This window comes from Centropristis striata, chromosome 19, assembly GCF_030273125.1.
Source record: "Centropristis striata isolate RG_2023a ecotype Rhode Island chromosome 19, C.striata_1.0, whole genome shotgun sequence".
Taxonomy (NCBI): domain Eukaryota; kingdom Metazoa; phylum Chordata; class Actinopteri; order Perciformes; family Serranidae; genus Centropristis; species Centropristis striata.
This window is the reverse complement of record NC_081535.1, coordinates 30,333,865-30,358,280: the sequence shown is the minus strand read 5'-3', so window position 1 is coordinate 30,358,280 and position 24,416 is coordinate 30,333,865. Positions and strand designations below refer to the sequence as shown.

The following is a 24,416-nucleotide window of genomic DNA, read 5'->3' as shown; positions in this document are numbered from 1 at the left end:
AATCTGACATTGTTCCCGACAGAGGGCGAATAAAACTGCGTCCAAGCTGCCGAGAGTGCCAGCGACTGTAAACTGTGGCCTCACGCAGATGGCCGCAAGTGGTGCCATCCATCCCCAGCTGCTGTCAGAGCTGGTAATAAGCCCCGGTAATGGGCACCACCAACCAACCACTCACTGCTGCAACAAGACGCAGCAGTGAGCCGATGAGCAGCTGTGGCTGGCTGGAGGTTTTGATGCCTGCCTCCCTCTGAGCTGGCACACAGCGGCTGCAGAAGAGAGGCCTTTGTCTGGGGGAGGTGGCTGCTGGCTGCTCCTACACCCACCCTATTGTGTTTTTTCCACTTCCATCACCACTCAACCCAGTCACCTTTTAGTGGAGTTACCAGGCGCAGGTCGTCTGCAGGGAGCGTAGAAAGGAGGAGGAGGAGGAGGAGGAGGAGAAGGAGCCCGGAGAGAGTTTAAATGAAGGCCACATGAGCAGAAGATGAGGAATAATTAAAGAAATTGCTCTAATTTTTGGGAAATAAGATTATTTGCTGCAGTAAAGATGTCCTGCTGTGGACGGCAGCAGCTTAAAAAGGAGATCAGTTGAGGGGTACAGTGTATTTAGAACAATTTCTTCACTTTATCTTAGTGTTAGACAGCTCTGTTGCAGTTTTTACAACTTGGACTGGAGCTGTCTTTAAAGCCACCAGACTCCATTGACAAAAACATTGATTTTACCTTGCAGAAAACGAGTTCTTGGTCAACCACAACCTCGATCAGTTAGTTTGTTTGGATTTTTTTTGTAGACTTCTGTTTTAAATTTTTAGTTGAGATGTCCAAAGTCACTCTGTAATGCAAACAAACTAACAAATCGAGGCAGTGGTTGACCAAGAACTCATGTGTTCTGCAAGGTAAAATCAATGTTTTTGTCAATAAAGTCTGGTGGCTTTTAAGGTGGCACAGAGCCTCAATATTAGTTTAATATTTAGTATCAGCTCTTTGTGACAGGAAACTGAAGCTGTTATCTGTGCTCTCTTCAAAGCCACCAGACTCCATTGACAAAAACGGTAATTTTAGCTTGCAGAACACAGGCATTTCTGGTCCACCACAGGCTCGATCAGTTGGTTTGTTTGTTATAATGTCTTTTAAAAGGTTAGTTTGGATTTACCAAACTGTTCCAGTTTCTGTTCCACAGAAACTGAAGCTAATTTACAGATTGAGGCAGCGGTGGACCAGAAACTCATGAGTTCTGGGAGGTAAGATTTGTGTTTTTATCAATGGAGTCTGGTGGCTTTGAAGAAAGCACAGATCAGCCTTAATATCAGTTTGAGTGTTGCTATTTTTAAAACATTTTTATTGCTTTAACTTGCTGTCAGACAGCCCTGTTTTAGGTTTATATTAGGCGAACTGAAGCTGTTAGCCGTTTTTAAAGCCACCAGGCTCCATTGACAAAAACAGTAATTTTACCTTATAGAAAATGTGAGTTGCTGATCAACCACAACCTCGATCAGTTACTTTATTTGGATTTTTTGGAGACTTCTGTTTTAAAATTTTAGTTAAGATTGTCCAAACTAACAAAAATCGAGGCAAATGGAGGTGGCTATTAGTAGAGCACTGCGTCTCAATATTAGTTTAAGTGATCGGGTAGCTCATTTGTGTTAGTGTGCGACTTTAGTGTTTTGAAAGGGTCAGTTCAATAGCATAAACTAACAGATCGAGGTAGTAGAAGAGCAGCAACTCTTGTGTCCTGTGAGGTAAAATCACTGTTTTTGTCAATTGAGTCTGGTGGCTTTGAAGAGAACGTAGGTGCTTGGAAAAAGTTGTCTGATGTCAAGGTGAAGGGGTGAAATTATTCTAAATATAGCCTAGATTTAAACTGATTATTCTTAAAACATGTTTGAAGTTAAGTACTGGAACTATTACTTTTGTAGATTTTTTGTGTACAGTACATATTAAACAAACCAGATATATTATGTTGGTTATTGAGCTAAAACCAGCTGATTCCAGTTTTTTACTTGTTTTTTTTAACTCTGAAGTCATTGCTGTTTTCTTTGCTTGTTAGATTATAGTTACCATTTACTTGCAATGGTTGCAGAAAGAAGAAAAAAATGTTTCTTCACAAAATATTAAGTTGATTTAAGACTTTTATTTTATTATTATTAGCATACTGCATGGAAAAATATGATTAGACATCCTTTATTTTCTTCAATTTCTTGTTCATTTTAATGCCTGGTACAACTAAAGATACATTTGTTTGGACAAATATAATGATAACAACAAAAATATCTGATAAGAATTTAATTTAAGAGCTGATATCTAGACATTTTCAATGGCTTTCTTGATAATGATTTTGGTTATTATCAAGAATACCATGGAAAATGGTATATTAAAAAGGTATATTATGTTACTTATTGAGATAAAACCAGCTGATTCCAGCTTTTTACTTGTTTTCTGCAGTCATTGCTATTTTCTCTAGTTGTTTGCAGAAATCAGAAACAAATGCATGTTTCTTGACAAAAAAGTCAGTTGAAGTTGATTGAAGCTTTTATTTAAATGCATATATTAAAAAAAAAAGATAAATCTTCTGATCTCAAAAGATCTAATAAGCTGAGCTGCTCCTTATGTTTCTCTGGTTTAGACACTTCACAGAAAATGAGATTTATTTCAGTAAACAGCTGGTTGTTGATGTTAAAATTCTCCTTTTTTGACTCATTGTAGTTCCTGTTAACACGAATGTCTGTGAGACGTGTTTGTGTATTCAGAGGACAGTTTTCCCATGAAAAGCAGTGCAACACACACGCACGCACCCGCACACACACACACACACACACACACACACACACACACACACACAGAGCGGTTCTGTAAACTATCAAACATCGCTCGCAGCCATCACAGATAATCACTCCAAGACCTGGGCCTGCTGCAGCCTCATTGGGAGGGTTTAGAGCTGCGTCCCTCCAACATGATCCAACATCAGGACAAGTTATGAATGGATTCTTGTTAAAGCTGTGTGTTTCTGTCACAGGAAAGGATCCATTACAGCTCTGAGTCCAACTCTTAAGAATTAAAGATAAATCTGCGAGGTTTCAAGATGGAAATAACATATATTTTTTGTATTTCATGATGCATGTCCCTTTGATCATCAAACACTATTTTTCTTCTTTAGCTTTAAACTATAATTCAATAATCTCAAAGAGTGACGTCACTCTTTCGACCTGCGACATGTGGCTGACAGTAGCTACTGTTCTGCTTTAAAATGAGACAAAAAGCAAACCAGACACACAAGTTACAATCATGTTCTTGTGTTTGTCGTCTCTGGCTCTCCGTTCCCTCAGAGATCAGCTCTGTCAGCTTCACTTCTCCTGTTAAAGTTCCTCCACATCCAAAGATTCAAATCCAACAGTCATGAATCCATCTTTCCTTCCATCCTCCATTCCTCTTTCCTTTGTTCCTTCTTCCTTCCTTCCATTCCTTCCTTCCATTAATTCCTTCCTTCCTTCCTTCCCCCTTTCCTTTCTTCCTTTCCTTCTTCCCTCCATCCCTCCTGCCTTTGTTCCTTCCTTCCCTACTTCCTTTCTTCATTCCTTCTACCTTCCTTCCTCATTTCTCCCTTCCTTATCTTCTTTATTTCCTCCCTCCTTCTTCTCCTCTTTCCTTTCCTCCCTTCTTCCTTCTTTCCTTCTTCCTCCCTTCCTTCCTTTCTTCCTTCCTTCATCCCTTCCCTTCTTCCTTCCTCCCTCCCTCCTTACTTCCTTCTTCCCTTTTTCCTTCCTCCCTTCCCTTTCCTCCCTCCTTCCTTCCATCCTTCCTTCCTTCTTCCCTTTATCTTTCCTTCCTTCTTCCCTTTCTCTTTCCTTCCTTTGTTCCTTTCTTTCCTCCCTCCTTCCTTCCTTATCTTCTTCCTTCCCTCCCTCCTTCCATCTTTCCTTCCTACCCTCCTGCCTTTGTTCTTCCCTTCTTCCCCTTTTCCTTCCTTCTTCCTTCTTTCCTTCTTCCTACCTTACTTCCCTTCTTCCTTTCTTCCTCCATCCCTTCTTCCTTCGTTCTTCCCTTTTTCATTCCTTCCCTTCCCGCCTTCCTTCATTATTACCTTTCTCCCTTCCTTCTTCCTTCCTCCTTCCTTCCTCCCTGCCTTCTTCCTTCCTCCTTCCTTCCTCCCCCTCCTTCCTTCCTTCATTTCTTCTTTCCTTTCCTCCTGCCTTTGTTCCTTCCTTCCTTCCCTCCTTCCTCCCTTCATTTGTTCCTTTCCTCTTGTCTTTTCTTCCTTTCATCCTTCCTTCCTCCCTTTTTCCTTCCTTCCTTCTTTCCTCTTTTCCTTCTTTCTATCCTTCCTTCCATCCTTCTTCCCTTCCCTCCTTCCTTCGTTCCTTCTTTGTGTTCTGTTTGCATCCAGTAATTTGTTGTTTCTTAGCATGTCCGTCACGCTGCGGAGCTGTTTATCTCTGTAGTGCAGTGGAAACCTCAGACTGATACCTGCTTTTTGGTTTCATTTAGACAAAACTAATCCTCGTGTTTGGTTTGTGGAGCTTCAGACCAGCAGGTAATTGGTGCTCATGCTGCAGCTCTGGTATGTCCCCAGACCGGCTCTGTGTGGGGGCTCCTGAGTGCCCGGTGCCGGAGCTTAACCTCACCTCTCAGAGGTTGAAGCCGCTCTGGTCCCCTCCCCTCGCCACCATGTGTTGGAGTCTCCGGTGGTCCTCCGTGGCAGCGAGGACGGAGCAGCTCCCCCTCTGCACTGAACACGTCTCTTGTTTCCTCTTAACTGGTTCCAGCAGCGCAGCGGCAGTGTTTGTCGTACAGTTGGTAATGATTTAAATGAGCTCGGGGCCTCTCTGCTCTTTTCTGCTTTCTCACACCGGCATTTTCTCCTCGATCTCCTTCAGCTAATCATCGTTACATCGGAGCGAGAGAGTCGGCAGTCTTGTGTTCTTGTTTCCTGAACTCGTGACTTAAAGCTGGAGATTCTGGATTGTTGGTGGTCCTCAGATCACCTGGATTTATGTTCATCAGTCAGGGAGAGATGCTCCATGTTGGATGGTTTAAGACAGAAGGAAGTTAAGAGAAGTTAAGTCTCTAGAGAGGTTGTTTTTCTGACTATTGATTACCTAGGCCTGTCACCATTACACATTTTTGTAGGATGATATATTTTCCCAGAAACTATCACGATAAACGATAGCATTGTTGTATCGATGTCGTTTTAGTTTTATAACAATATTAGGGCATAATAAGTACATCCTTTTACACTGCAATGCATTTTTAAATCTTGAAACATGATGTTAATATTAGTCAGTCCAATGTGTCAGCTTTCATCCCTACAGAGAGGGAAGGAGTTATACAGTTTGATTACCACAGGTGGAAAAGACCTCCTGTGGCATTCTGTGGTGATCTCTCGTAACCTCAGTCTACTAGTGGAGGGTATAAGCTCATAATATATGGTAGATATTGTGCATTTTATGACTAAAGCATGAAATTTCCTCCTTGGTTTCTATAGACCATGAAGTTTATTTTCAGATCCAACCTGATACTGGGCAGAAGGCAATACATTTCAGGCTGTTAAATTTCGATTTTGTGGGTTTTTTTGGCAGACATAAAAGTGGTAAACATCTTTTTTTAATTCTATTTTAATATCCATATTTAATAGAATAGAAGCACTTACTTGATTGGCTTGACTTGAGGCCTGATGAGGTCGAACTAATGACGGTCATAAAATTCCATGTAACAAGTCCAAGTCTCTACCTTTATACCTGAAACAAATACCCATATACTTGTAGGGTAAATTTGCCGAATTGAGGCTTTAAACTAAATGTTGTGACAGGCAATTTAGAGTCACCAATTAAACCTATGTGCAAGCCGGAGTACCCGGTGAGAACCCATGCTGACACTGGGAAAACATACAAACTCCACACAGAAGAGCCGCAGGCGGGAGGCGAACCAGCGACCCTCTAGCTGTGAGGCTAACCACTACACCACCGTGTAACCAGTCAGTTACATGAAAAAATGACTGTAAACTGTCAAACTACAGGAACATTTGGGCAGATAATCTGTTCAGACCAGCTCAATTGTTGGAAGGGTCTTCTGAGGAATTTAAGTCTCTCTTTTAGCTCCATTTTTGGTCTCAACCACCAATATCTGGAAGGAAATATCTCTTTTTAGCTGCTGAATGAACCACATAGAGACCTGACATCATAGAGACCTACAGGTCAGGCAGGCTAATGGGTTGGTCCAACTATTCTAACCCTAACCCTGTTAAGAGAGGAGGAAAACATGTGATAAAGCTTTTACGTAAATGAAAGAAACACAAAGTTTACGGCCTGGAGAAGCACCTCTAAGGAAAAGTTTAACTTTTAATTTAGGGTTTAAATTATGGTTGTTCACTTTATTGATAAGAGTAACATGACAATTTTGATACAATTCTAATGTTTTTTTTTATCCAATCCACTTTATTATTATGTATATAGTATTTTAGCTGCACAAAATGATAGACATAATAAATAGATAACACAATAAAAAAGATGAAGTAGACAATAGAATGGTAAATAAAAACAGAATAAAATACAAAATAAATAAAAAGCTCTTCCCGCACAAAGTAAATAAAATAAAATAAATTAAATTAAATGCACTGCCTGCACAAAAGGAATAAAATACAATAAAATAAAATAAAATGCATTGCCCACACAAAATATAATATGCATGTATACACATAAAATCAACACTCTATGTGGTGTCGAAAGCCAAAGAGAAGAGGTGATTTTTATTTTTAATGGAATGAATATTGAGCTCAGTTAGCTTAGCGTAGCATAAAGACTGGAAACAGCTAGCATGGCTCTGTCCTAAAGTCATAAAATCCCCCAATCAGAACCTTTGAAAGCTCAGTATGTTACATCACCAGCTGGCTGTCCTTTCATATCTACCGTACAGACATGAAGGTGGCATCAATCTTTTCATCTAACTCTCCAAAAATGTCCTAAACTTTTCCTTTAAAATGGACAGTTTGAGCTCTTCAAAGCGGCGGGCCCTCAGGATAAAGCTGACCTCTGCCTTCATCCCCTCTCGCCCTCGTTTCTACCCACTGTGCATCTTTGATCCTTCCTCCATCTCCTGCATGTCTCGCATTTTGTTTCCTGGCTCCTAAACATCACACGGTGCTGCATTCAAGTGAAGGCAGAATATATGAGCTTCTGTAACGCTGCTGCAGACTGGAGCAGGAACACACACACACACACACACACACACAAACATACACACACATCACACACATAGACACAGGTAGTCGACAAGTCCAGCATTTAATGTAGGCCACTTAAGGTGGGGGAGCTGCTGGGCCACAATTACACACACACACACACACACACACACACACACACACACACACACACACACACACACACACACACCTACCTACACACAGGTATAAAAGTTGCCCATGTGTTTCTAGTCTTGTTCCTTATGGGCCACATGATACACTTCCCGTCTCAACAGGAAAACTCTCCTGTAAACCAGCCTCATTAGCCCACTGACCTGTTCTGTGTGTGTGTGTGTGTGTGTGTGTGTGTGTGTGTGTTGCACAGGGCCGACCCCCCTGCAGGATCTAGTAAGCAGCAGCAGCAGACTCCCCCTCAGCGCCCTGCAGAAGCTGCAGCAGCAGCGGAGGACCTGTTTGAGGACTTCTGACCCTGGTTCCACTGGTTCCACTGGCCTGCACAGAGAGAACACTGGTTTATATATCGGTTGGTAAAGATGACATATTTTTATACTTGATGAATGCATTAAGGGTCATGAGTTGCAGTAACTAATATTTGTGACAAATGAAGGGAAAAAACACAATATGGCCGCCTGTCATGATAATTACAATATCAACTTATGTCCATGTAGCGTACCATATCGTCACCAGCCATAAAAACAGCAGTTTTCATGACTATTTTAAGACTTTGGCTTCGTGCCTTAGCATTTTTAACACAACACCTAAGCCCAATGAACAGAAAAAACCATGCTGAGACACGTTTTTTCTTTCATTTCTGGTAGCACGGCTTCATGAGCAGGGCTCAGACAACTACTCCACATACATGAAGTGGCATTAAATGGTCCTTAAATGCATTTGTATTGTTTATTGCAATTATTTCTGGGGCAATATGTTGTCCAACAAAATGTAGTTATCGTGACAGGCATAATTTGGTCTTTTGATGATGATGGTTGTGTTCAATCACGTAAGGATCCATAAAATCTTGTGAACCACATAATCCATGAGATCCAAAATGTAGTAAATTAGAGGATAAACAGATGCAACCAATAAGCCCTAGATCATCCTAAAGGATTGCTAGAACCATCTTGTTTTGCTGAAGGAATGCTAGGAGCACCTAAAGAAACCTTAGAACCATCTAAAGGAATCCTAGAACAGCATGTAGTAACATTGGAGCCACCTGAAAGAAGTGCAGAACATCCTAAATGATAAATCAAACCACCTAAAGGAACTTCAGAACCTTCTGAAAGACTATTCAAACAACCGAAAGGAACCCTAGAATTTCCAAATGGACCACTTGAACCACCTAAGTAAAAACCTTGAACCTAAATATCACAAAGGAATACTAGCCACCTAAAGAAAGCACAGAACATCCAAACTGAACACTAGAACCACCTAAAGGAACTTTAGTACCTCCTGAAAGACTATTTGATCCACCTAAAGGAACCCCAGAGTTCCCTGAAGGATCACTTCTACCACTAAGAAGGAAACCTTCACAAGAAAAGGGAACCACATAAATACTCGCACCACCTAAAGAAACCTTAGAGCATTATGAAGTAACATTACAACCACCTAAAGGAAGCCTAGAACATCCTTAATCAACTCCAGAACCATCTAAAGGAGCCCTAAAACATCCTTAATGTCCCAAGAACCACTTTAAGGATAACTAGAACCACATAAATGAATCTAACTCTTGACCTAACTTGGAGAACCCTAGAACGTACTCAAGGATTATTAGAACCCCTGAAAGAAGGCCCACCTAAAGATCTCAAATGACTGCTAGAACCACCTATTGAAACTCTATGACATCCTAAATGATCACTAGAACCACCTAAATGAGCCCTAAAACATTCTAATTGATCTGAAGAACCACCCATATACCCTAAATGATCCTCAGAAATACTCAGAAGACCCCAAAAACATTCTAAATGATTGCTAGAACCACCTAAAAGAACCCTCTCAATATTCTTTAATCTCCCTACTTCAACCTCCCAAAGGACCTCTAGAACACACCCAATAATATAAGAACCACCTAAAGGAGCCCCATGAGCTCCTTAAGGACTACTGAGACCGTCTGAGGATATCCCAAACTATGACAAGAACCTGAAGGAACCTTTAATATCCTAATTGACTTCTAAAACCACCCAAAGACCCTCAATAAATACTAGGACTACCAAAGACAACCCCATAACATACTAAAGGATCATTAGAACCTCGGAAAGGAGGCCAAGAACACCATAACTGATCATTAGAACCACCTAGCGATCTCAAATGATTGCTAGAACCTCGTAATGAAACTACAACATCCTAAATGATCATTAGATCCACCCAATGAGCCTTAATTATCATTAGAAAAACAACCAGAGGATCCATAAAACTTCCTAAATGATTGGTAGAGGCACCTAAAGAACACTCTAAATATGCTTTATCCACCCAAAGGGCCTCTAGAACACCCCAAATAATCACGAGAACCAGATAAAGGACTACCGAGACCATCTGAAAATAGGATAACAAGAACCTAAAGGAACCTTTAACAACCTAATGCATTTCTACAACCACCGAAAGAACCTTGAGAGGTTTATTCGAACCTCGGAAAGAAGGCCCAGAACATCATAACTGATCATTAGAACCACTTAACAATCTCAAATGATTGCTAGAACCACCTAATAAAACTCTACAACATCTTAAACAATCTCTAGAACCACCTATAAGATCTAGAACCTCCTGTGTTCCGGTGTCAGGGCCGACCAGTAGCCTTTTTTATCCAGTTTCTTCCTTTGACTTGTCGCCTGTCTGACGTTCTGCAGGATCATGATGTAATTTATTGTAACTGGGAAGAACTTTTAACTTTTGTATCGTGCTTCATGAACTGGAAATTAATTGTAATATCTATATTTTTTACAAACATGTCAATTTAATATTTGTACCAATAAACAGTGTGAACGTGTTGTTGTTGTATCATGTAGATTAAACGTTGTAGATTTACTGGTCTCCACAGGGTCTCTTCTGTGTGTGTAATACAAGTGTGAAGTGTGAAATGACGGCAGATGTTTACATACGTGGCTGATGCTCCAAACTGTTCTGAAGGCGGAGGACGACCTGGAGCTAACTAGTCCGTACGGCGTGTCGTCTGACCACATCTGAGGGTGAAACGTGTCGTTAAAAGGTGTGATAATTGTTTAAATATGGGAACAACGGCGTGCGTTCTCCTCGCAGACATTCACGGTGTTTCACTCTGTCCTGGAGTTTTAGCTCCTGCTAGAAACGATTCTCTCTTCAGTCATTTTTCAGCCTTTTTTTTTTGTCAAAAACATCTGTCCTGCTGTTATTACAGACATGTCTGAACTAACCACAGACATTTTAATTTGCAGTGGTCTGGGGGCTTGTGGGAAATGCTGTTTGTTAAAAATGGATATTGACATGTATATTTCCAACAACGGGACATGAACAACCGGTCTCCTGGTTGAAAGAGGGAAGTTTGACCTTTTGTCTTTCAGGAACCCTGGAGGAACCCTAAGGAAAGATCTGAAACTGAACTTCTACCACTGAAAAAAATCCTTCACAAGAACAAGAACCACCTAAATACTAGCACCTCCTAAAGAAACCGTAGAGCATTATAAAGTAACATTAGAACCAGCTAAAGGAAGCCTAGAACATCCTTAATATTAATATATAAGAGAACCCTATAACGAAAGGATTATAAGAACCACCTTAAACCACGCTAAAACATTCTTAATGATCTCAAGAACCACCCAAGGATCCTAAATTATCCTTAGAAATACCCAGAAGACCCTAAAATAATAAAGAGACATAAGCCCACGGAATAACAATTAGTGTGCTTTTGCAAGCAAGCACACAAAATTATTATCTAGAAATAGCTGATCTTCTCACTGATTGTCTCATTTCCTTCTGTGGGTCATTTAGAGGCATCAATATTAAATTTGAGACTTATTTAAAACCAGTTAATTTAGTTTTATTGCATTTTTATCATCATCTGTTCATGTTTTTGCCTATGTTTTTATTATTTCTCTTGGTTTATAATAATAACTCTTCTTATGGCTCTTAATTGTTTCTTTTCTTAATTTATTTAACTTATTTTTATTACATTTTTAGCCTTTTTTTATTTATTTAGTCCATTGCTCTATTTTTTTTGTCTTTTTTAGGGTTTTTATGGTCTCAATAACATGCGCTTGTCAGTCACAAATAAAGTTTGATTGATTCAGTTAAATTCTTGAAACTTTAAAGTTAAAAAAAGATGCTGTTCTGTTGCACCATGGGAAATGATGGATCCAGTGATTTTTGGTGAGCTTGACTCACACAGGGAGTAAAAAGACGTGGAATTTCTTTTTATGCTGCTCAGTTTTTAATAAATATCTTTTAAAATCTGTGTCTTAGAGGTCAGCCAAAATGTGTGATGATGAATCAGGGAAATGCCCCTTTAAGCTTTCTCTGTATTTCTCTTTCATTCCTTGTAATTTCTCTCTCTCTCACTCAGGCTTTCCCAATTCTCACTTCCTCTCCTCTCCTCTCCTTTCTCTCTTCTCTCTCCTCCTCCCTCTCTCTCTCTCTCTCTCTCTCTCTCTCTCTCTCTCTCTCTCTCTCTCTCTCTCTCAATTCAGTAAGACTTTTTCCAAATATCTGGACAAGACACAATAACAGTCAGATATAAGAATCAATAAATCAAAAATAGATACATTTCATCAAATATATGTGTGAGACAAATCAATGACAAATATATAATTCATTAAGTAAAAATAGTAAGTAAAGACAACAATATATCAATGTGTCAGATGCGATATTGTGTAGTAGAGGAGTGAATGTGTGCTTGTATATGTTTGTAGCAAGATCAAATTTGTACAAAAAAAGATCATCATTGGTATACTCTGCAACAAAATAAACATGATTATTATATAAAGAGTCACTTATTACAACACATTTTACTATAATTATCATGTCTTTGGGTTTTTATTGCTTAGACTTTGTGTTTCCTTCTTTCCTTAATGTATAAATCTGAACTCTTGTTTCTTTTGTCAGAGATATGAACACGGTTGAGATTTATTGGTATTTTTGTCACACATACATATATATCCTCTCCCTCTCTGGGCGGTGTGTAGTCGGGGAGGTGTGCGGACGTGCCGCCCCTCCTCTCCTCCCCTCCTCTCTCCTCCTCTCCTCCCCTCCTCTCTCCTCCTCTCCTCTCCTCCTCTCTGGATAATAGCGGGTGTAAAGTGGATTTGAACTTGCAGCCGGTCTGAGAGCTGGAGGGTCCGTGTCTGAGGAGCTGCTGCTGTTTGTTCGGGACCTCCGGGACTTTCTGACTTTTCTGGAAAAGTTTGAAGTAATAATCCAGCAACTGGCAGCTTGGACTCTTTTCTATAGCCTACATATATATATTTCAGCATTTACAAGGTAAGATAATTCATTTGGATTCATTTCTTGCAGAATTCCTGCACAGAACATGCTGCATGGTGTCTGAATCTGACTCTTTAGTCACTTAAACGCAACATTTCAGATGATTTTAGAGTTTTTTCGGTCGCAGCAGCAGATGTTTCGGCTCGGCAGGAATGTTCCCACAGTGATAAACACACATGATAACACACTCATTGATAAAAGTGACACTTGGGACCAATTAGGTGCTTTTACATCCACTGACAGTTTAATCACTTGATCACCTGATAAGCTTTTATCAGCACAGCTGCTCCGGTCTGCTGCTGCTCCAGCTGTACAAACTTCAGCTTCATTAGCATATTAAATCATACAAATAAACCTTAATTATGCATGTAAAAACCGTCAACTGGTTGGATATCTCATGTGACTCATGAGATTAAAATCCTGGACGCTGATTTGAACAGTTTCCATGAAGATGCAGCTTTAAAAGTGGAAAGAAACTTCCAATAAGTTAATTTATGCACAGTGGTGGTGGAAGAGGCACTCAGATATAGAGCTGCAACAGTTGTTCAGCAACTATTTTGACAATTTTTTTTTTTTTTTTGCCAAAAGTGTGCAACATTCTCGACTTCCAGCTTCTCTAATGTGACAATTCGTTGCTTTTTTTTGTCTTATTTCATACTATATATTTCGTCTTTTACATTTTGGACAAATTGGATATTTATAGACATTTAAACCTCTATTAAAGGGCACTTTTGTCACATTTAGATAAAATATTTGTTTATATTTCATAGTGAAAACAATCGGATTAATAAACAATAATAAAAATATCTTTCTTTTTAACTCTTTTCTTTCTTTTAGTAAAAGTGGCAACAATAAAAGAAAAAATCTAAAAAGCCATCTAAATCATACGACCACATATGTCATTTGTTCTAACCCTCTTATAGTGTTTTTATAATTAGTGCTGATCCACAAATTCTTATATTCAAGCTTAGCATTTTCTGTTTTTAACACTTTTGCAATGTTCTGAAACAGCTGCATGTTGGTTAGATTAAGCAACAAAAGTAGTTGGTTAAAGTTCAGGGATAAAGTTGATGGTTAGGGTTAGAAAAAGAAGTTAAAAAGTAAAATAAAAGGTTCAGTCTGTGCCACGGCAGACCTGGCTTCAAATCCCTCGTTGTCACTGTGAAGTAGAGCTGAAAAATGAAAAAAGAAAGAAAAAAGAAAATCTTTTTTAAAAAGCCAGCAGATTGAGGTCAGACATGTTCGTGATGCTCTGTGTGATGTCGCTGCAGTTGGAAGTTATGTTATGTAACTTTAAATAACTAATTTCTCTCTGCTCATCCTGCCCCAGAATCAGCCAGAAACACAAACTATAATGTCAAAAATTAAAATGATGTTAAGAAAAAAAAATCTCCTCCTGCTTCCTTCAATATTTATATATTGTTCCTAATTTTTAGATTTCTTCCTGTTGAAATTGTTAATACTTTTGCATTTCTTGTTAATATTGATTGTTTACTATTTATTGTTATTTTATTGATGCTTTCTTTCTATTTTTGCTGCTCTGACACTGACACAAATGTCCTCATTGTGGGACTAATAAAGAAATATCTGATCTTTATTATAACTGGCTAACATAAAACATGAATATATAGATATAATATCAACATAAAGACTCTTCTTGTCTGTAAATCTAGAATAATTGTCTCGTCTGCTTCTGTAGGTCATAACGAGGCGTCAGCACTAAATCCAGACAGTTTGATAAGCAGATAAAAACTCTTTATAGTAACTTTATGCAGCAGAACTTCCCCTGACAGAGTTATTACTGATTTCTTATTAAATTATGTTTGAGCTTCACTCTGCAGGATGAAGGTTATCTGCTACAAAAAGAGAAAACGTTCCTCTGAGCTCACCTGTAGATCTCTTTACCTGCTGCAGGGTTTGTGACATCACAGCTGGTTTGCAGCCAATCAGGGTTCAGTGTGCAGCTGCAGATGGAGACCTCTTGTGTCCAGCTGCTAAACTTCTGGCATAGAGAAAATATTTGCATATTTATTTATAGATTCTGAGTTTTCCAGTGAGGGAGGAGAAGATTACATTATGTGCATTTTTAAAAGGGAAACTTAACCATTTATTTATTTTTGTTTTATTGAAAAGTGCAGAAATCAAAATATCAGCAAAATGTAATAAAAGTATCAAAAGATAAAGTATTATGTGCAGCAGAACTGCATTTTCATCATGTTTTATCTATTTTATTTGCACTTTTGCTGCATTATAAATTCACATCACTAAAAGTAAAAATTAAAGTTTTATTAATTTAATAAATAAGGTACCTTTTCTTTTCTTTTTTAAGCATTTTCAAAGTTGTGTTCATTTATGATGTAATTACCTCCATATGTTTGACATTCTTTACCAAAACAAGAAATATCTATCATTAGGAAATATTTATTTAACTCTACATATTTGACAGCCTTAAATAAACTATAGATAATAAATATAATATATATGTCCACTTTATTATCATGTATTTAAAAGGCTTGGAAAAACAAATATTGATCGTTTACTGAATATTTCTTGATAAATGGATTAAATGTTGCAGCTTTATGATAAATGCAGAGCAGTAAATGTACAATATTTCACTTTAAATGTTGTGAGAATGAAGTATAAAGCAGAACATGGAAATATCAACTAATAAACTCTATTTAACCATCAAACTTGAGGGTGAAAAATGATTTACTTTCCATTATCGTTTGCTCTTGTTAATATTTGATCTATTTCTGATTTATCCCTGACTCTTTAGATCGTGTTGAGATGATTCCTCACATCCTCACACACCTGCTCTGCCTGGTGTGTGTGTGTTTTGCTCGTCCTCAGCCAGGTGAGTCCAACAGGAAGTGACATCACAGAAGCTTCAACCCAGAAATCTCCCTTCTGTCTCTCTCTCTTTCTTTCTTTTCCTCCTCGTCATCTCTCTCTGAGGTCCAACACTGACAAAGTGGAAAGTGATGATGACAACGCAGGCTTTCCAGTAATCACACACACACACACACACACACACACACGCATGGAGCTTCCTGCATTTTTGCAGCAGTGTGTGTGTGTTTTGGAGCCAGGGTCTGATTGCTGCTGTGTTTGCTGCCAGTTTTATTATATCTGCTTCATGAATGACTTCATTGGGATTCAAAATCAATTTGTGGAAACTGAATATTAATTCCAGGAAGACAAGATTCTGGGTTTCAGATGAATTCTTGATTTCTAAGGAGCAGAAAATAGAAACTAAAGTACAAAGACCTCAACATTGGCGGGATTCTAATGGTCCAAAGCGCATGGTGTAAGTGGGTTTATTGCGTGTCCAGTTCCCTTTTGCTCTTAAAACGGCATTTGATGTTTTCTTAAAAAGATTTCCAAAAATAAATTGTTTTGTCATAGAAAGAAACTTTGAAAATGTCAAAATTTGAACTTTCTGACAGTAAACACTAGAAGAAACCAAAACAAAGCTTGGAAAGTAAAAGTCTCTCAAAATTCTATTTGAACAAATTTACTTGGTCTCATTTCACTACTGCAAAAAATCCATTGCTTGTTGAACACCGAAATTTAAAAAACAGGCATTATTGTCAGAACTTGAACCTTTTGGACTTGATCATTTCCGTTTGAAAAAGTAACCAAAACAAAGCTTGGAAATAATAAAGTAAAGTACAAGTCCCTCCAAATTGTACTTGGATCAATGACCTCTCACAAGAAGACATGCTCACCTTTTTTTTTTTTTTTTTGTCATTTATGACTTTATTAAACTTAATTGGCTGGATCTAAACGGTCCAAAGTTCATGGTGCAAGGCATTTAGGGGCCTCGTCAGGATGCTGAAACTCAGTTAGATATGATATTGACACATTCATGCTCATTGAATACATTTTATTCTATTAAGGAAGTGTCACTAATAACAAAACCTGTATTTGAGGGAATTTTTTTATTTATTTTTCACTGTCGATAAAAGATAATCAAGAAATTCAAGTACAAATTGATGCACCCTTGATTCCTCCAGAAAAAATATTGTATTTGAGCTTCAAAAGAAACAAACTGCAGCTCTGACTGAATCAGCAGCTGAAGAGCCTTGACATATACCTGTAAATATTGCAATGTTTCATCTACTGGATGATGGATTTGGAAACTAAGTCACAAATCTGTTCTTCCTGATAAAGATTTTTTCTTTGAAATGTCTGTAAATGTGTATATTTTGGTAAGTATTAAATGAAACCCATCAGGTGAGTTGATTGTTGGTGTTATGACCCGTGCTCATGCAGGATCCTGTCTTCCAGCGCACTCAGTGAAGCTGCAGGCGACTCCAGCGAGCGGCTCGCTGGCGGGTCGGGTGGTGCTGCCGTGCCACTTCTCCATCGGCGCCGTGCTCGGCCCCTCGGCCACCACCGCCACTCCAACGCCCGCCCCGCTCCTGCCGTCCCCCCACACCACCCCGAGCCCCGATGGCGAGCTGAGGATCAAGTGGACGAAGCTGGAGGAAGGCGTGGAGAAGGTGGTGCTGGTGGCACAGGCCGGCGTGGTGAAGGTGGGGCAGGACTACATGGGCCGGGTGTCGGCGCCGAGCCACCCGCTGTCGGTCGGAGACGCCTCGCTGATCATCGTGCGGCTCAGGGCCAGCGACGCCGGACTGTACCGATGCGAGGTCATGCACGGGATGGAGGACACGCAGGACACCGTCAGCCTCGGAGTCACGGGTGAGGAAAACTAACGCACACCGACAACAAATTAACAATCTGTATGAAGAGTATGTAGCCGATTCTACGACAGCATATTAGGGCCAAGTATGAAAAAAATTAATATATGGACCCATGGGAGGGGGTAATATTTCGAGGAAAAACTCGTAAATTTTCGAGATTAAAGTGGCAAATCTAGGAGAAAACAGTAGCAGATCTATGAGGAAAAAAAAGTCGAAAAGTAGTGTTTTGTCTTTGTCAAGGAACCTGAACACACCACAGATGCCACGAATTAGACGAATGTTATGCACACAACTGTCGCTCAAGGAGCAGAGGAGGGTAGAAAAGACAGCACTCTGTGTACCGACAGGCTGGAGGGGAGCGCTGTCTTTTCTACCCTCCTCTGCTCCTTGAGCGACAGTTATAGTGCGTAATGTACGTTTTTTTTGCTCAAACTCATGAACAATCACTCTGATAAAACATCTAAAACAGAGTGAGTCATGGAAAATCGTGCAGGTAGAAAGGAATGAAATGTGGTGTTGTAGTACCATCACCTCATGTGATGCGTTTTCACGTGTGCCATGGTGGCTGGGTTTAGGGATTCTTTATCCACCAATGAAGTGAGTTTGTGTTTGTGCTTGCACTTGTGGTACTGGACGGACCCAGTGAGCCATTCACCATTTTCTACTTAGCCCATAACCCAATAGCAATAGCTCTTAGAGGGCGAAGCCTATACAAAATAGAACGTTAGTTACTTACTGTAACTCCAGGTTTTATGAGTATAGGCACAACCCTTCTTCTTTTTGAAGAATCACCAAAAATCCACCGTTTATTGTAGAACGGAACTGTAAAAACATAACAAAAAATTTGAACTTTTCGACAGTCCTTTAATGGATCATTAGTTTTAAAACCTTCCGTTACAAAAAGTTCAGAAAGTTTAAATTTTTTCTTGATCATTCACTTCTTTTTGCCTCTCACAAGAAGACATGCTGGGGTTTTTTCAAAATAGTTGCAGATAAATGATTGTGCTTTTTAAAAACTGGTGCACAGCGGACCAGTCTGCAGAAAGAGGCGTAACACTGTTGCTGAATAAAGATTTGTTCGCATAAAAATGAATATTAAATTGTAGCAGGGCTGCACGATTTGGAGAAAATGTCTAACCGCGATTATTTTTGACTGATGTTACAATTGAAATATGATTCACAAGAATGAAAGGAATTATTATTTTTGCATTTTTTTTCCAATCTTCATTGAAAAATACATTGATATGATCAAACAGAGATTATTTTTCCTAATTTTCTAAATGAGATTTTGCCATATTTTACCTTTAATAAACATTGCATACATCCATATTCTGATTACACTAAAATTAGATAAAATCTTCAGTAAATATCAGATATTTGTGGGTTTGGCTCCCACACATTAACATAGATTCCACATTAACACTGAACAGTTTGACAGTTTGAGCAGCTAAAAAAACATACACAAAAAAAAGATGCAAAATGACCAAAAAGACACAAAATTACCACAAAAAAGACACAAAATTACCACAAAAAATTACAGAATATGACAAAAAAAGACACAAAATTGATTCCAGATTATAAAAAACAATGGAAACAACATAATCCTGATTATTTGGTCAATTTGGTCATACTTTTTTTCCTATCTTCGTTCGAAAATATATTGAAATGATCAAACAAAGATTCTTTTTCTTCATTTTCTATATGAGATTTTGACATATTTTACCATTAATAAACATTGCATGAGTCCATATTGTGATTCAGCTAAAATGAGATAAATTCTTCTCTAACATTCAGTAAATATCAGATATTTTTGGGGTGGCTCCCACACATTAACACAGATTCCACATTAACAGTGAACAGTTTGACTCTTTGTGCAGCAGCTCGACACAAAGACGACACACAACTCTCCATTTAGCAGCTCAGTCCTCCTGCAGCGCTGCCAGGGTAATAATAACCTCCAGAATAAAGACTCTAATGACCACATAGAGTCTGAGGATGACAGCTCCAATAGCTGAGCGGATCCTGTTCCTCCATACTGTCGCCAATCGCTCCACTTCTCCGGTTTCTGTACTGGAGACGATCTCTGTCTCATCATGTAGACGGGGACTCTGTTTCTTTCACTTCATCTCCTGCCTCCAGAAAGATGCTCACTTCCACTTTGAGTCCCTCCAAATGTTGCAGATAAGCAGCTCTATTTGTGCTTGTTGAAAAAGGAAATCTGTCCAAATAAGACGTAAAATGACCAAAAAAGACACAAAATGACCAAAACAGACACAAAATGACCAAATAAAGACACAAAATGACCAAAAAAAGATGTAAAATGACCAGAAAAGACAAAAAGACCAAAAAAAGGCGTAAATTGACCAAAAAAGACACAAAGTGAACAAAAAGATGTAAAATAACCAAAAAAAGATGTAAATTGACCAAAAAAGACACAAAATGACCAAAATAGATGTAAAATGACCAAAGTAGACGTAAAAATGACCAAAAAGACGTAAAATGACCAAAAAGATGTACAATGACCCAAAAAAGACGTTGCATGACCAAAAAAAGACAAAATGACCAAAAAAGACACCAAAAATTCCACAAAGTTGGTAGATTTATCATAATGTGCTGAAAAAAACAGAAACAGTTGTGTCACCTGATGAGTGTCTGTCCAACATTTCCTCTTTTAGCTCCATTTTTGTTCTCCACCACCAACTCCAGAGGGACAAATCTGTGTCTTTAGCTGCTAAATGCTCCACTGTGTCCGAGTCGAGTTGTGTCTAACTGTGTCTGTCTGCTGTTTGCTGCTAAAAGGTCGAGAAAAGAGGAATTTTTTTTCTGTTTTTTCACAGAAAAATGACTCGATGAGAGTAATGAACAGTAAATTTGCAGCGGACGAAAGCTAAAAAACTCACTATAAATCTCTGTATAACTGCAGAGCTGGAAGATAATTTGTTGTGAGTTGAAAAAGGGAAATATCATCTTTTCACAAAGTTGGCAGATTTATCAGCATGTGCCTTAAAAAGTTGCCAAAAAGTGACCAAATCTAGTGAGAATGAACAACACTGGCACCATGAACATTAACAGTTTGTCTTTTTTAACGACAAAGTTGCAAATAGAAGGAACTCATTTTTCCTCTCCTGTTTACTACAGTTAAAGAAATCCTGTTCTCTCTCTTTCTCTCCGCTGACAATGTGAACTTTTGAGCTCCTTTTCTAAAAACCTGCAAATTACTTTTTTATCAAGAAACATCTAAACACAGCTCCCAGGAGAGCTGAATTTAAAATAACACTGCTAAGAAAAATAAAACATGAGAATATATAAGCTTCTGCTACAGTCGAGGCTTGTTATGACCAGAAGCTTTTAGTGGCTAATGTCAACCAACTTATTATAAAAATCAAAGTGTAATGACATTCATGAGTCGGTTTTCTAACTTTATGGCTCTTCTCATATGTACATTGTAGGATTTCCATTTGACCACGACATGATTCATGAACAAAACTGTGTTTAAAAAAAATACGTTTTATGGTCTGACTTTGAATCAGTTAATTTTGAAAGTAAGTGTCTTTATAACAAGTCCTTTATTTGTTGTGTGCAAAATTATAGTGAAGCTGTGGTGTGTGACACAAAATGAATGCAAGATATTCCCAGTTCTAAGTACTAAATAGATTTTTTTAAAATACTGTACAAGTACAATTTTGAGGTATTTAGAGGCAAATATATCACGTTTATGACACAAAATCACCAAAAATAGATGTAAAATGACCAAAAAAGAAACAAAATGACAAAAAAAAAACACAAAATTACCAAAAAGTGACAAAAATCACCCAAAAAGGTGTAAAAGTGAGATCAGAAATACTGTTTTAAATGTGTTTCAATGTCTCAACCTGAAGAGTAACTATTGTTTGTACACAGTGTTTTTTTCCTCACTGCAGGAGCTGAGCTGGAAATAACTAGAGCAAATAAAAAGAAACAATCTGGCCAAAATTCATGCCAAATTCTTGACCACAGCCAAAACTATTAACACGTGAAGGATGAAAAGTGCCTAAAATGTGTCAACCTGCTCTCAGGGTTAAAACCTGATTCCTCAGATAATTGAGCCTGGTGTTCCCGACATTAACCTGCAGGATAGTTACCAGCAGAGTGAGAGTGTGTTGGTGAGAAACATTAACCCTTAATAGGGCACTCATTGAAATACTTGCAAATTCCAAATTTCAACCCTAGAGAATATTGGAGGATATTACATACAGCCAGAATGTGTAAAAAAAAAACATACGAAAATAATATTTTGAGAAAAAAGTTTACGAGACTAAAATGGCCTAAAGAGATTTAAAGTGGTGAATCTGGGAGAAAAAAGTTGCTTTTTTCTCGTAAATCTGCGACTTTTTTCATACAGATTTGCCACTTTAAATCTCTTAAATCTGCAACTTTTTTTCTTCTAGAGTTGTCATTTAATCTAGTAAATTTGCAACTTTTTTCTCGAAATATTACCTGAAGTTACCAAATATAGTTCTTTGCCTGATAAAGGGTTAAGGATTTAGTGTAAAGTAAAATAATCTGGTGTGTGTTTGTGTGCAGGTGTGGTGTTCCACTACAGATCGAGCACCAGTCGTTACACTCTGGACTTCCCCGGCGCGGTGGAGGCGTGCATTAACGCCGGCGCCTCCGTCGCCACGCCCGAACAGCTGCAGGTGGCTTTTGAAGACGGCCTCGACAGATGTGACGCCGGCTGGCTCGCCGACCAGAGCGTCAGGTGAGTGAACAGAGGAGAGTTTGGAGATTTTTACTAATTGAAATTAAGAAATTTTAACCTGTTTTAATGCATATCAACTTATTTCAAGTATTTTCTAAAATTAAGGTTTCATTTTCTTGATTCTGCAGCAGCCAGTGTCTCATTCTCTATTGTTTCATGACACATTTCTATAAAAAATTTAAAAAAACTAGGTCGGGAGGCTGTGAAAAACATTCTAAGGATCAAAAAATGTAATTTTACTTGAATATGTACTTTCACTACCGTTCATTGTCATGTTCTTGCCTCTCACGATAAGATATGCTGTTTTTTTTGTTGTTTTTTTTCTTTTGTTCTATATGAAACTAAACTTAATTGGCTGGATTTAAATGGTCCAAAGTGCATGGTGTAAGTGCATTTATTGCATGTCCAGCTCACAGTAGAACAGCACATCATTTGAAAAGTCTGTTTTATTTGAAAAATCGCCATTTTTTCATAGAAAGAAACTTTCATAATGCAAAATGATTTTCAACCTGTATTTAGTTGAAAACTGTGCAAAAACAAGATATTTTATGCTCGAATAAACACGTGCAATCTGTTTTTATTTGCACAACGTTACAACTTTTTATGGAATCAGGGTTTTATCATTAGTACATTTTTTTCTTGCAAGCAGGTTTAAATATTCCCATTAGGGCTGAAATATCAACAGAAATGACTTTTACTTACAGTTAACGTCTGTGTGTTGCCTTTTCATTGTTTTGTTCAATCAGGTACCCGATCACAGAGCCGCGGCCCGGCTGTGAAGGAAACCTGCTGAACCGACCCGGAGTCAGAACGTACGGCATCAGAGACCCCACGGAGAAATATGACGTGTACTGCTACGTAGATAAAATCAACGGTGAGCACACACAAAGAACATGCAAACTCAGCATAAAGACTGGAAGTAAAGGGGAAACAAAGAATAGTTAACTAAAACTTCCAGCAGCTGCAAAGATCACACATTAATATCTGATTAGTTTATTCTGTATGCAAACAGAAACAAATAACTTGTTAAAGGGCAGTTACATGCTTGAGCAACAGTTTAAAGGTCTTCCTGGAGCGTTCCTGCACATTTTTAAAATATATTTCTCTATTTTTACATTTTAATTTCTCTCCAGATTATAAAAAACAATGGAAACAACATAAAACATCTGCACAATGTGTTAATCCCTTTGGATAAAAGCCTCAAAATGACAAAAAATATGTGTGCAGATTATGAAAAAACAATGGAAGCAACATAAAAAATATATTTTTTAATATAGAATTCGTTAATCCCTTTGGACAAAAGCATGCTCAGTTATGGCAAAAAATATAATCCTGTTTATTTTGGTCAATATTGAGATCAAGATTACTTTAGAAACATACTTTTATTCATTAAAATACAATTCAAGTGAAAAAAAATGTAAAAATGAGATAAATAAGTACAATAATTTGTATATAATGTACTTTAAAATAAATAATTGTTAGTTTGATCATCACCAGTCTCATAAATTCTCATAATAATGTGTCTTTAAATGCTTAAATCTGTTCCTGTAGTTTAATAGACTTCATATTTAACCTCTTATTGACTGTGTCCGTCTCTCCTGCCTGCAGGAGACGTCTTCTTCCCGTCCTCTGTGAAGGACAAGCTGACGCTGCAGGAGGCCAGAGACGAGTGTGAGAGACACGACTCGGTGCTGGCGTCTCCTGGTCAGCTGTTTGCGGCGTGGAGGGCGGGGCTTAACCGCTGCGACTACGGCTGGCTGTCTGACGGCAGCGTGCGCTACCCCATCACCGTCCCCAGGCCCCAGTGTGGAGGAGGCCTGCTGGGGGTCCGAACCCTCTACAAGTACGAGAACCAGACCGGGTACCCCGACCCAGAGGACCGACACGGACTGTACTGCTTCAAGGGTGAGACGCAAACATTCACAGAGTCTGGATCTGCTGGTTTCATCCACACACAGACTTTAATACTTCAGCCAAGAAGGAAAACGTTCATGCAAAATATTTCAAATTCTAAGCACAAAGTAGATTTTCTCAAATGCTGTACTCAAGTACAATTTTGAGGCAAATATCGGTAACGCTTTATATTAAGGTCCTTGTAATAACCATTAATTAACAAGTAATAAGGCCCTTGTAAGTCCTTACAAGATGCTTATTAACATTACTGTGTGTTTATAAGCCTATATAAGTGTTAATAATGGCATTATAATACAGCTAATAGCAGGCTATAAGAGATTTATAATAAGAACATTAATGAGTATCTTATAATTCTTCATAATAGCATTACAAACACCCATAACCCACCCATTATGTCTTTGCCATGCCTTTATTAATC

General features: G+C 38.4%; 2 protein-coding genes across 3 annotated transcripts in view; both read left to right on the top strand.

Moving 5' to 3' along the window:
* xrcc4 (X-ray repair complementing defective repair in Chinese hamster cells 4) overlaps positions 1-7,868 on the top strand; it is a 37,572-nt gene extending 29,704 nt beyond the window's left edge. The window contains exon 7 of one of the 2 annotated variants that reach the window (XM_059358528.1): positions 7,557-7,868. In XM_059358528.1, the coding sequence (XP_059214511.1) occupies positions 7,557-7,659 (103 nt within the window). In that variant the 3' untranslated portion in view covers positions 7,660-7,868. Of the gene's footprint in view, positions 1-392; positions 693-7,556 lie in introns of those variants that run through there. The other variant, XM_059358529.1, reaches the window with a different exon arrangement.
* A 4,602-nt stretch (positions 7,869-12,470) lies between these two features.
* The window catches only part of LOC131992195 (versican core protein-like), a 44,494-nt gene continuing 32,548 nt past the window's right edge, over positions 12,471-24,416 (top strand). The window contains exons 1-6 of the mRNA XM_059357681.1: positions 12,471-12,634; positions 15,414-15,491; positions 16,928-17,344; positions 21,910-22,084; positions 22,831-22,958; positions 23,693-23,989. Coding sequence (XP_059213664.1) covers positions 15,425-15,491; positions 16,928-17,344; positions 21,910-22,084; positions 22,831-22,958; positions 23,693-23,989 — 1,084 coding nt within the window. The 5' untranslated portion in view covers positions 12,471-12,634; positions 15,414-15,424. The remainder of the gene's footprint in view (positions 12,635-15,413; positions 15,492-16,927; positions 17,345-21,909; positions 22,085-22,830; positions 22,959-23,692; positions 23,990-24,416) is intronic.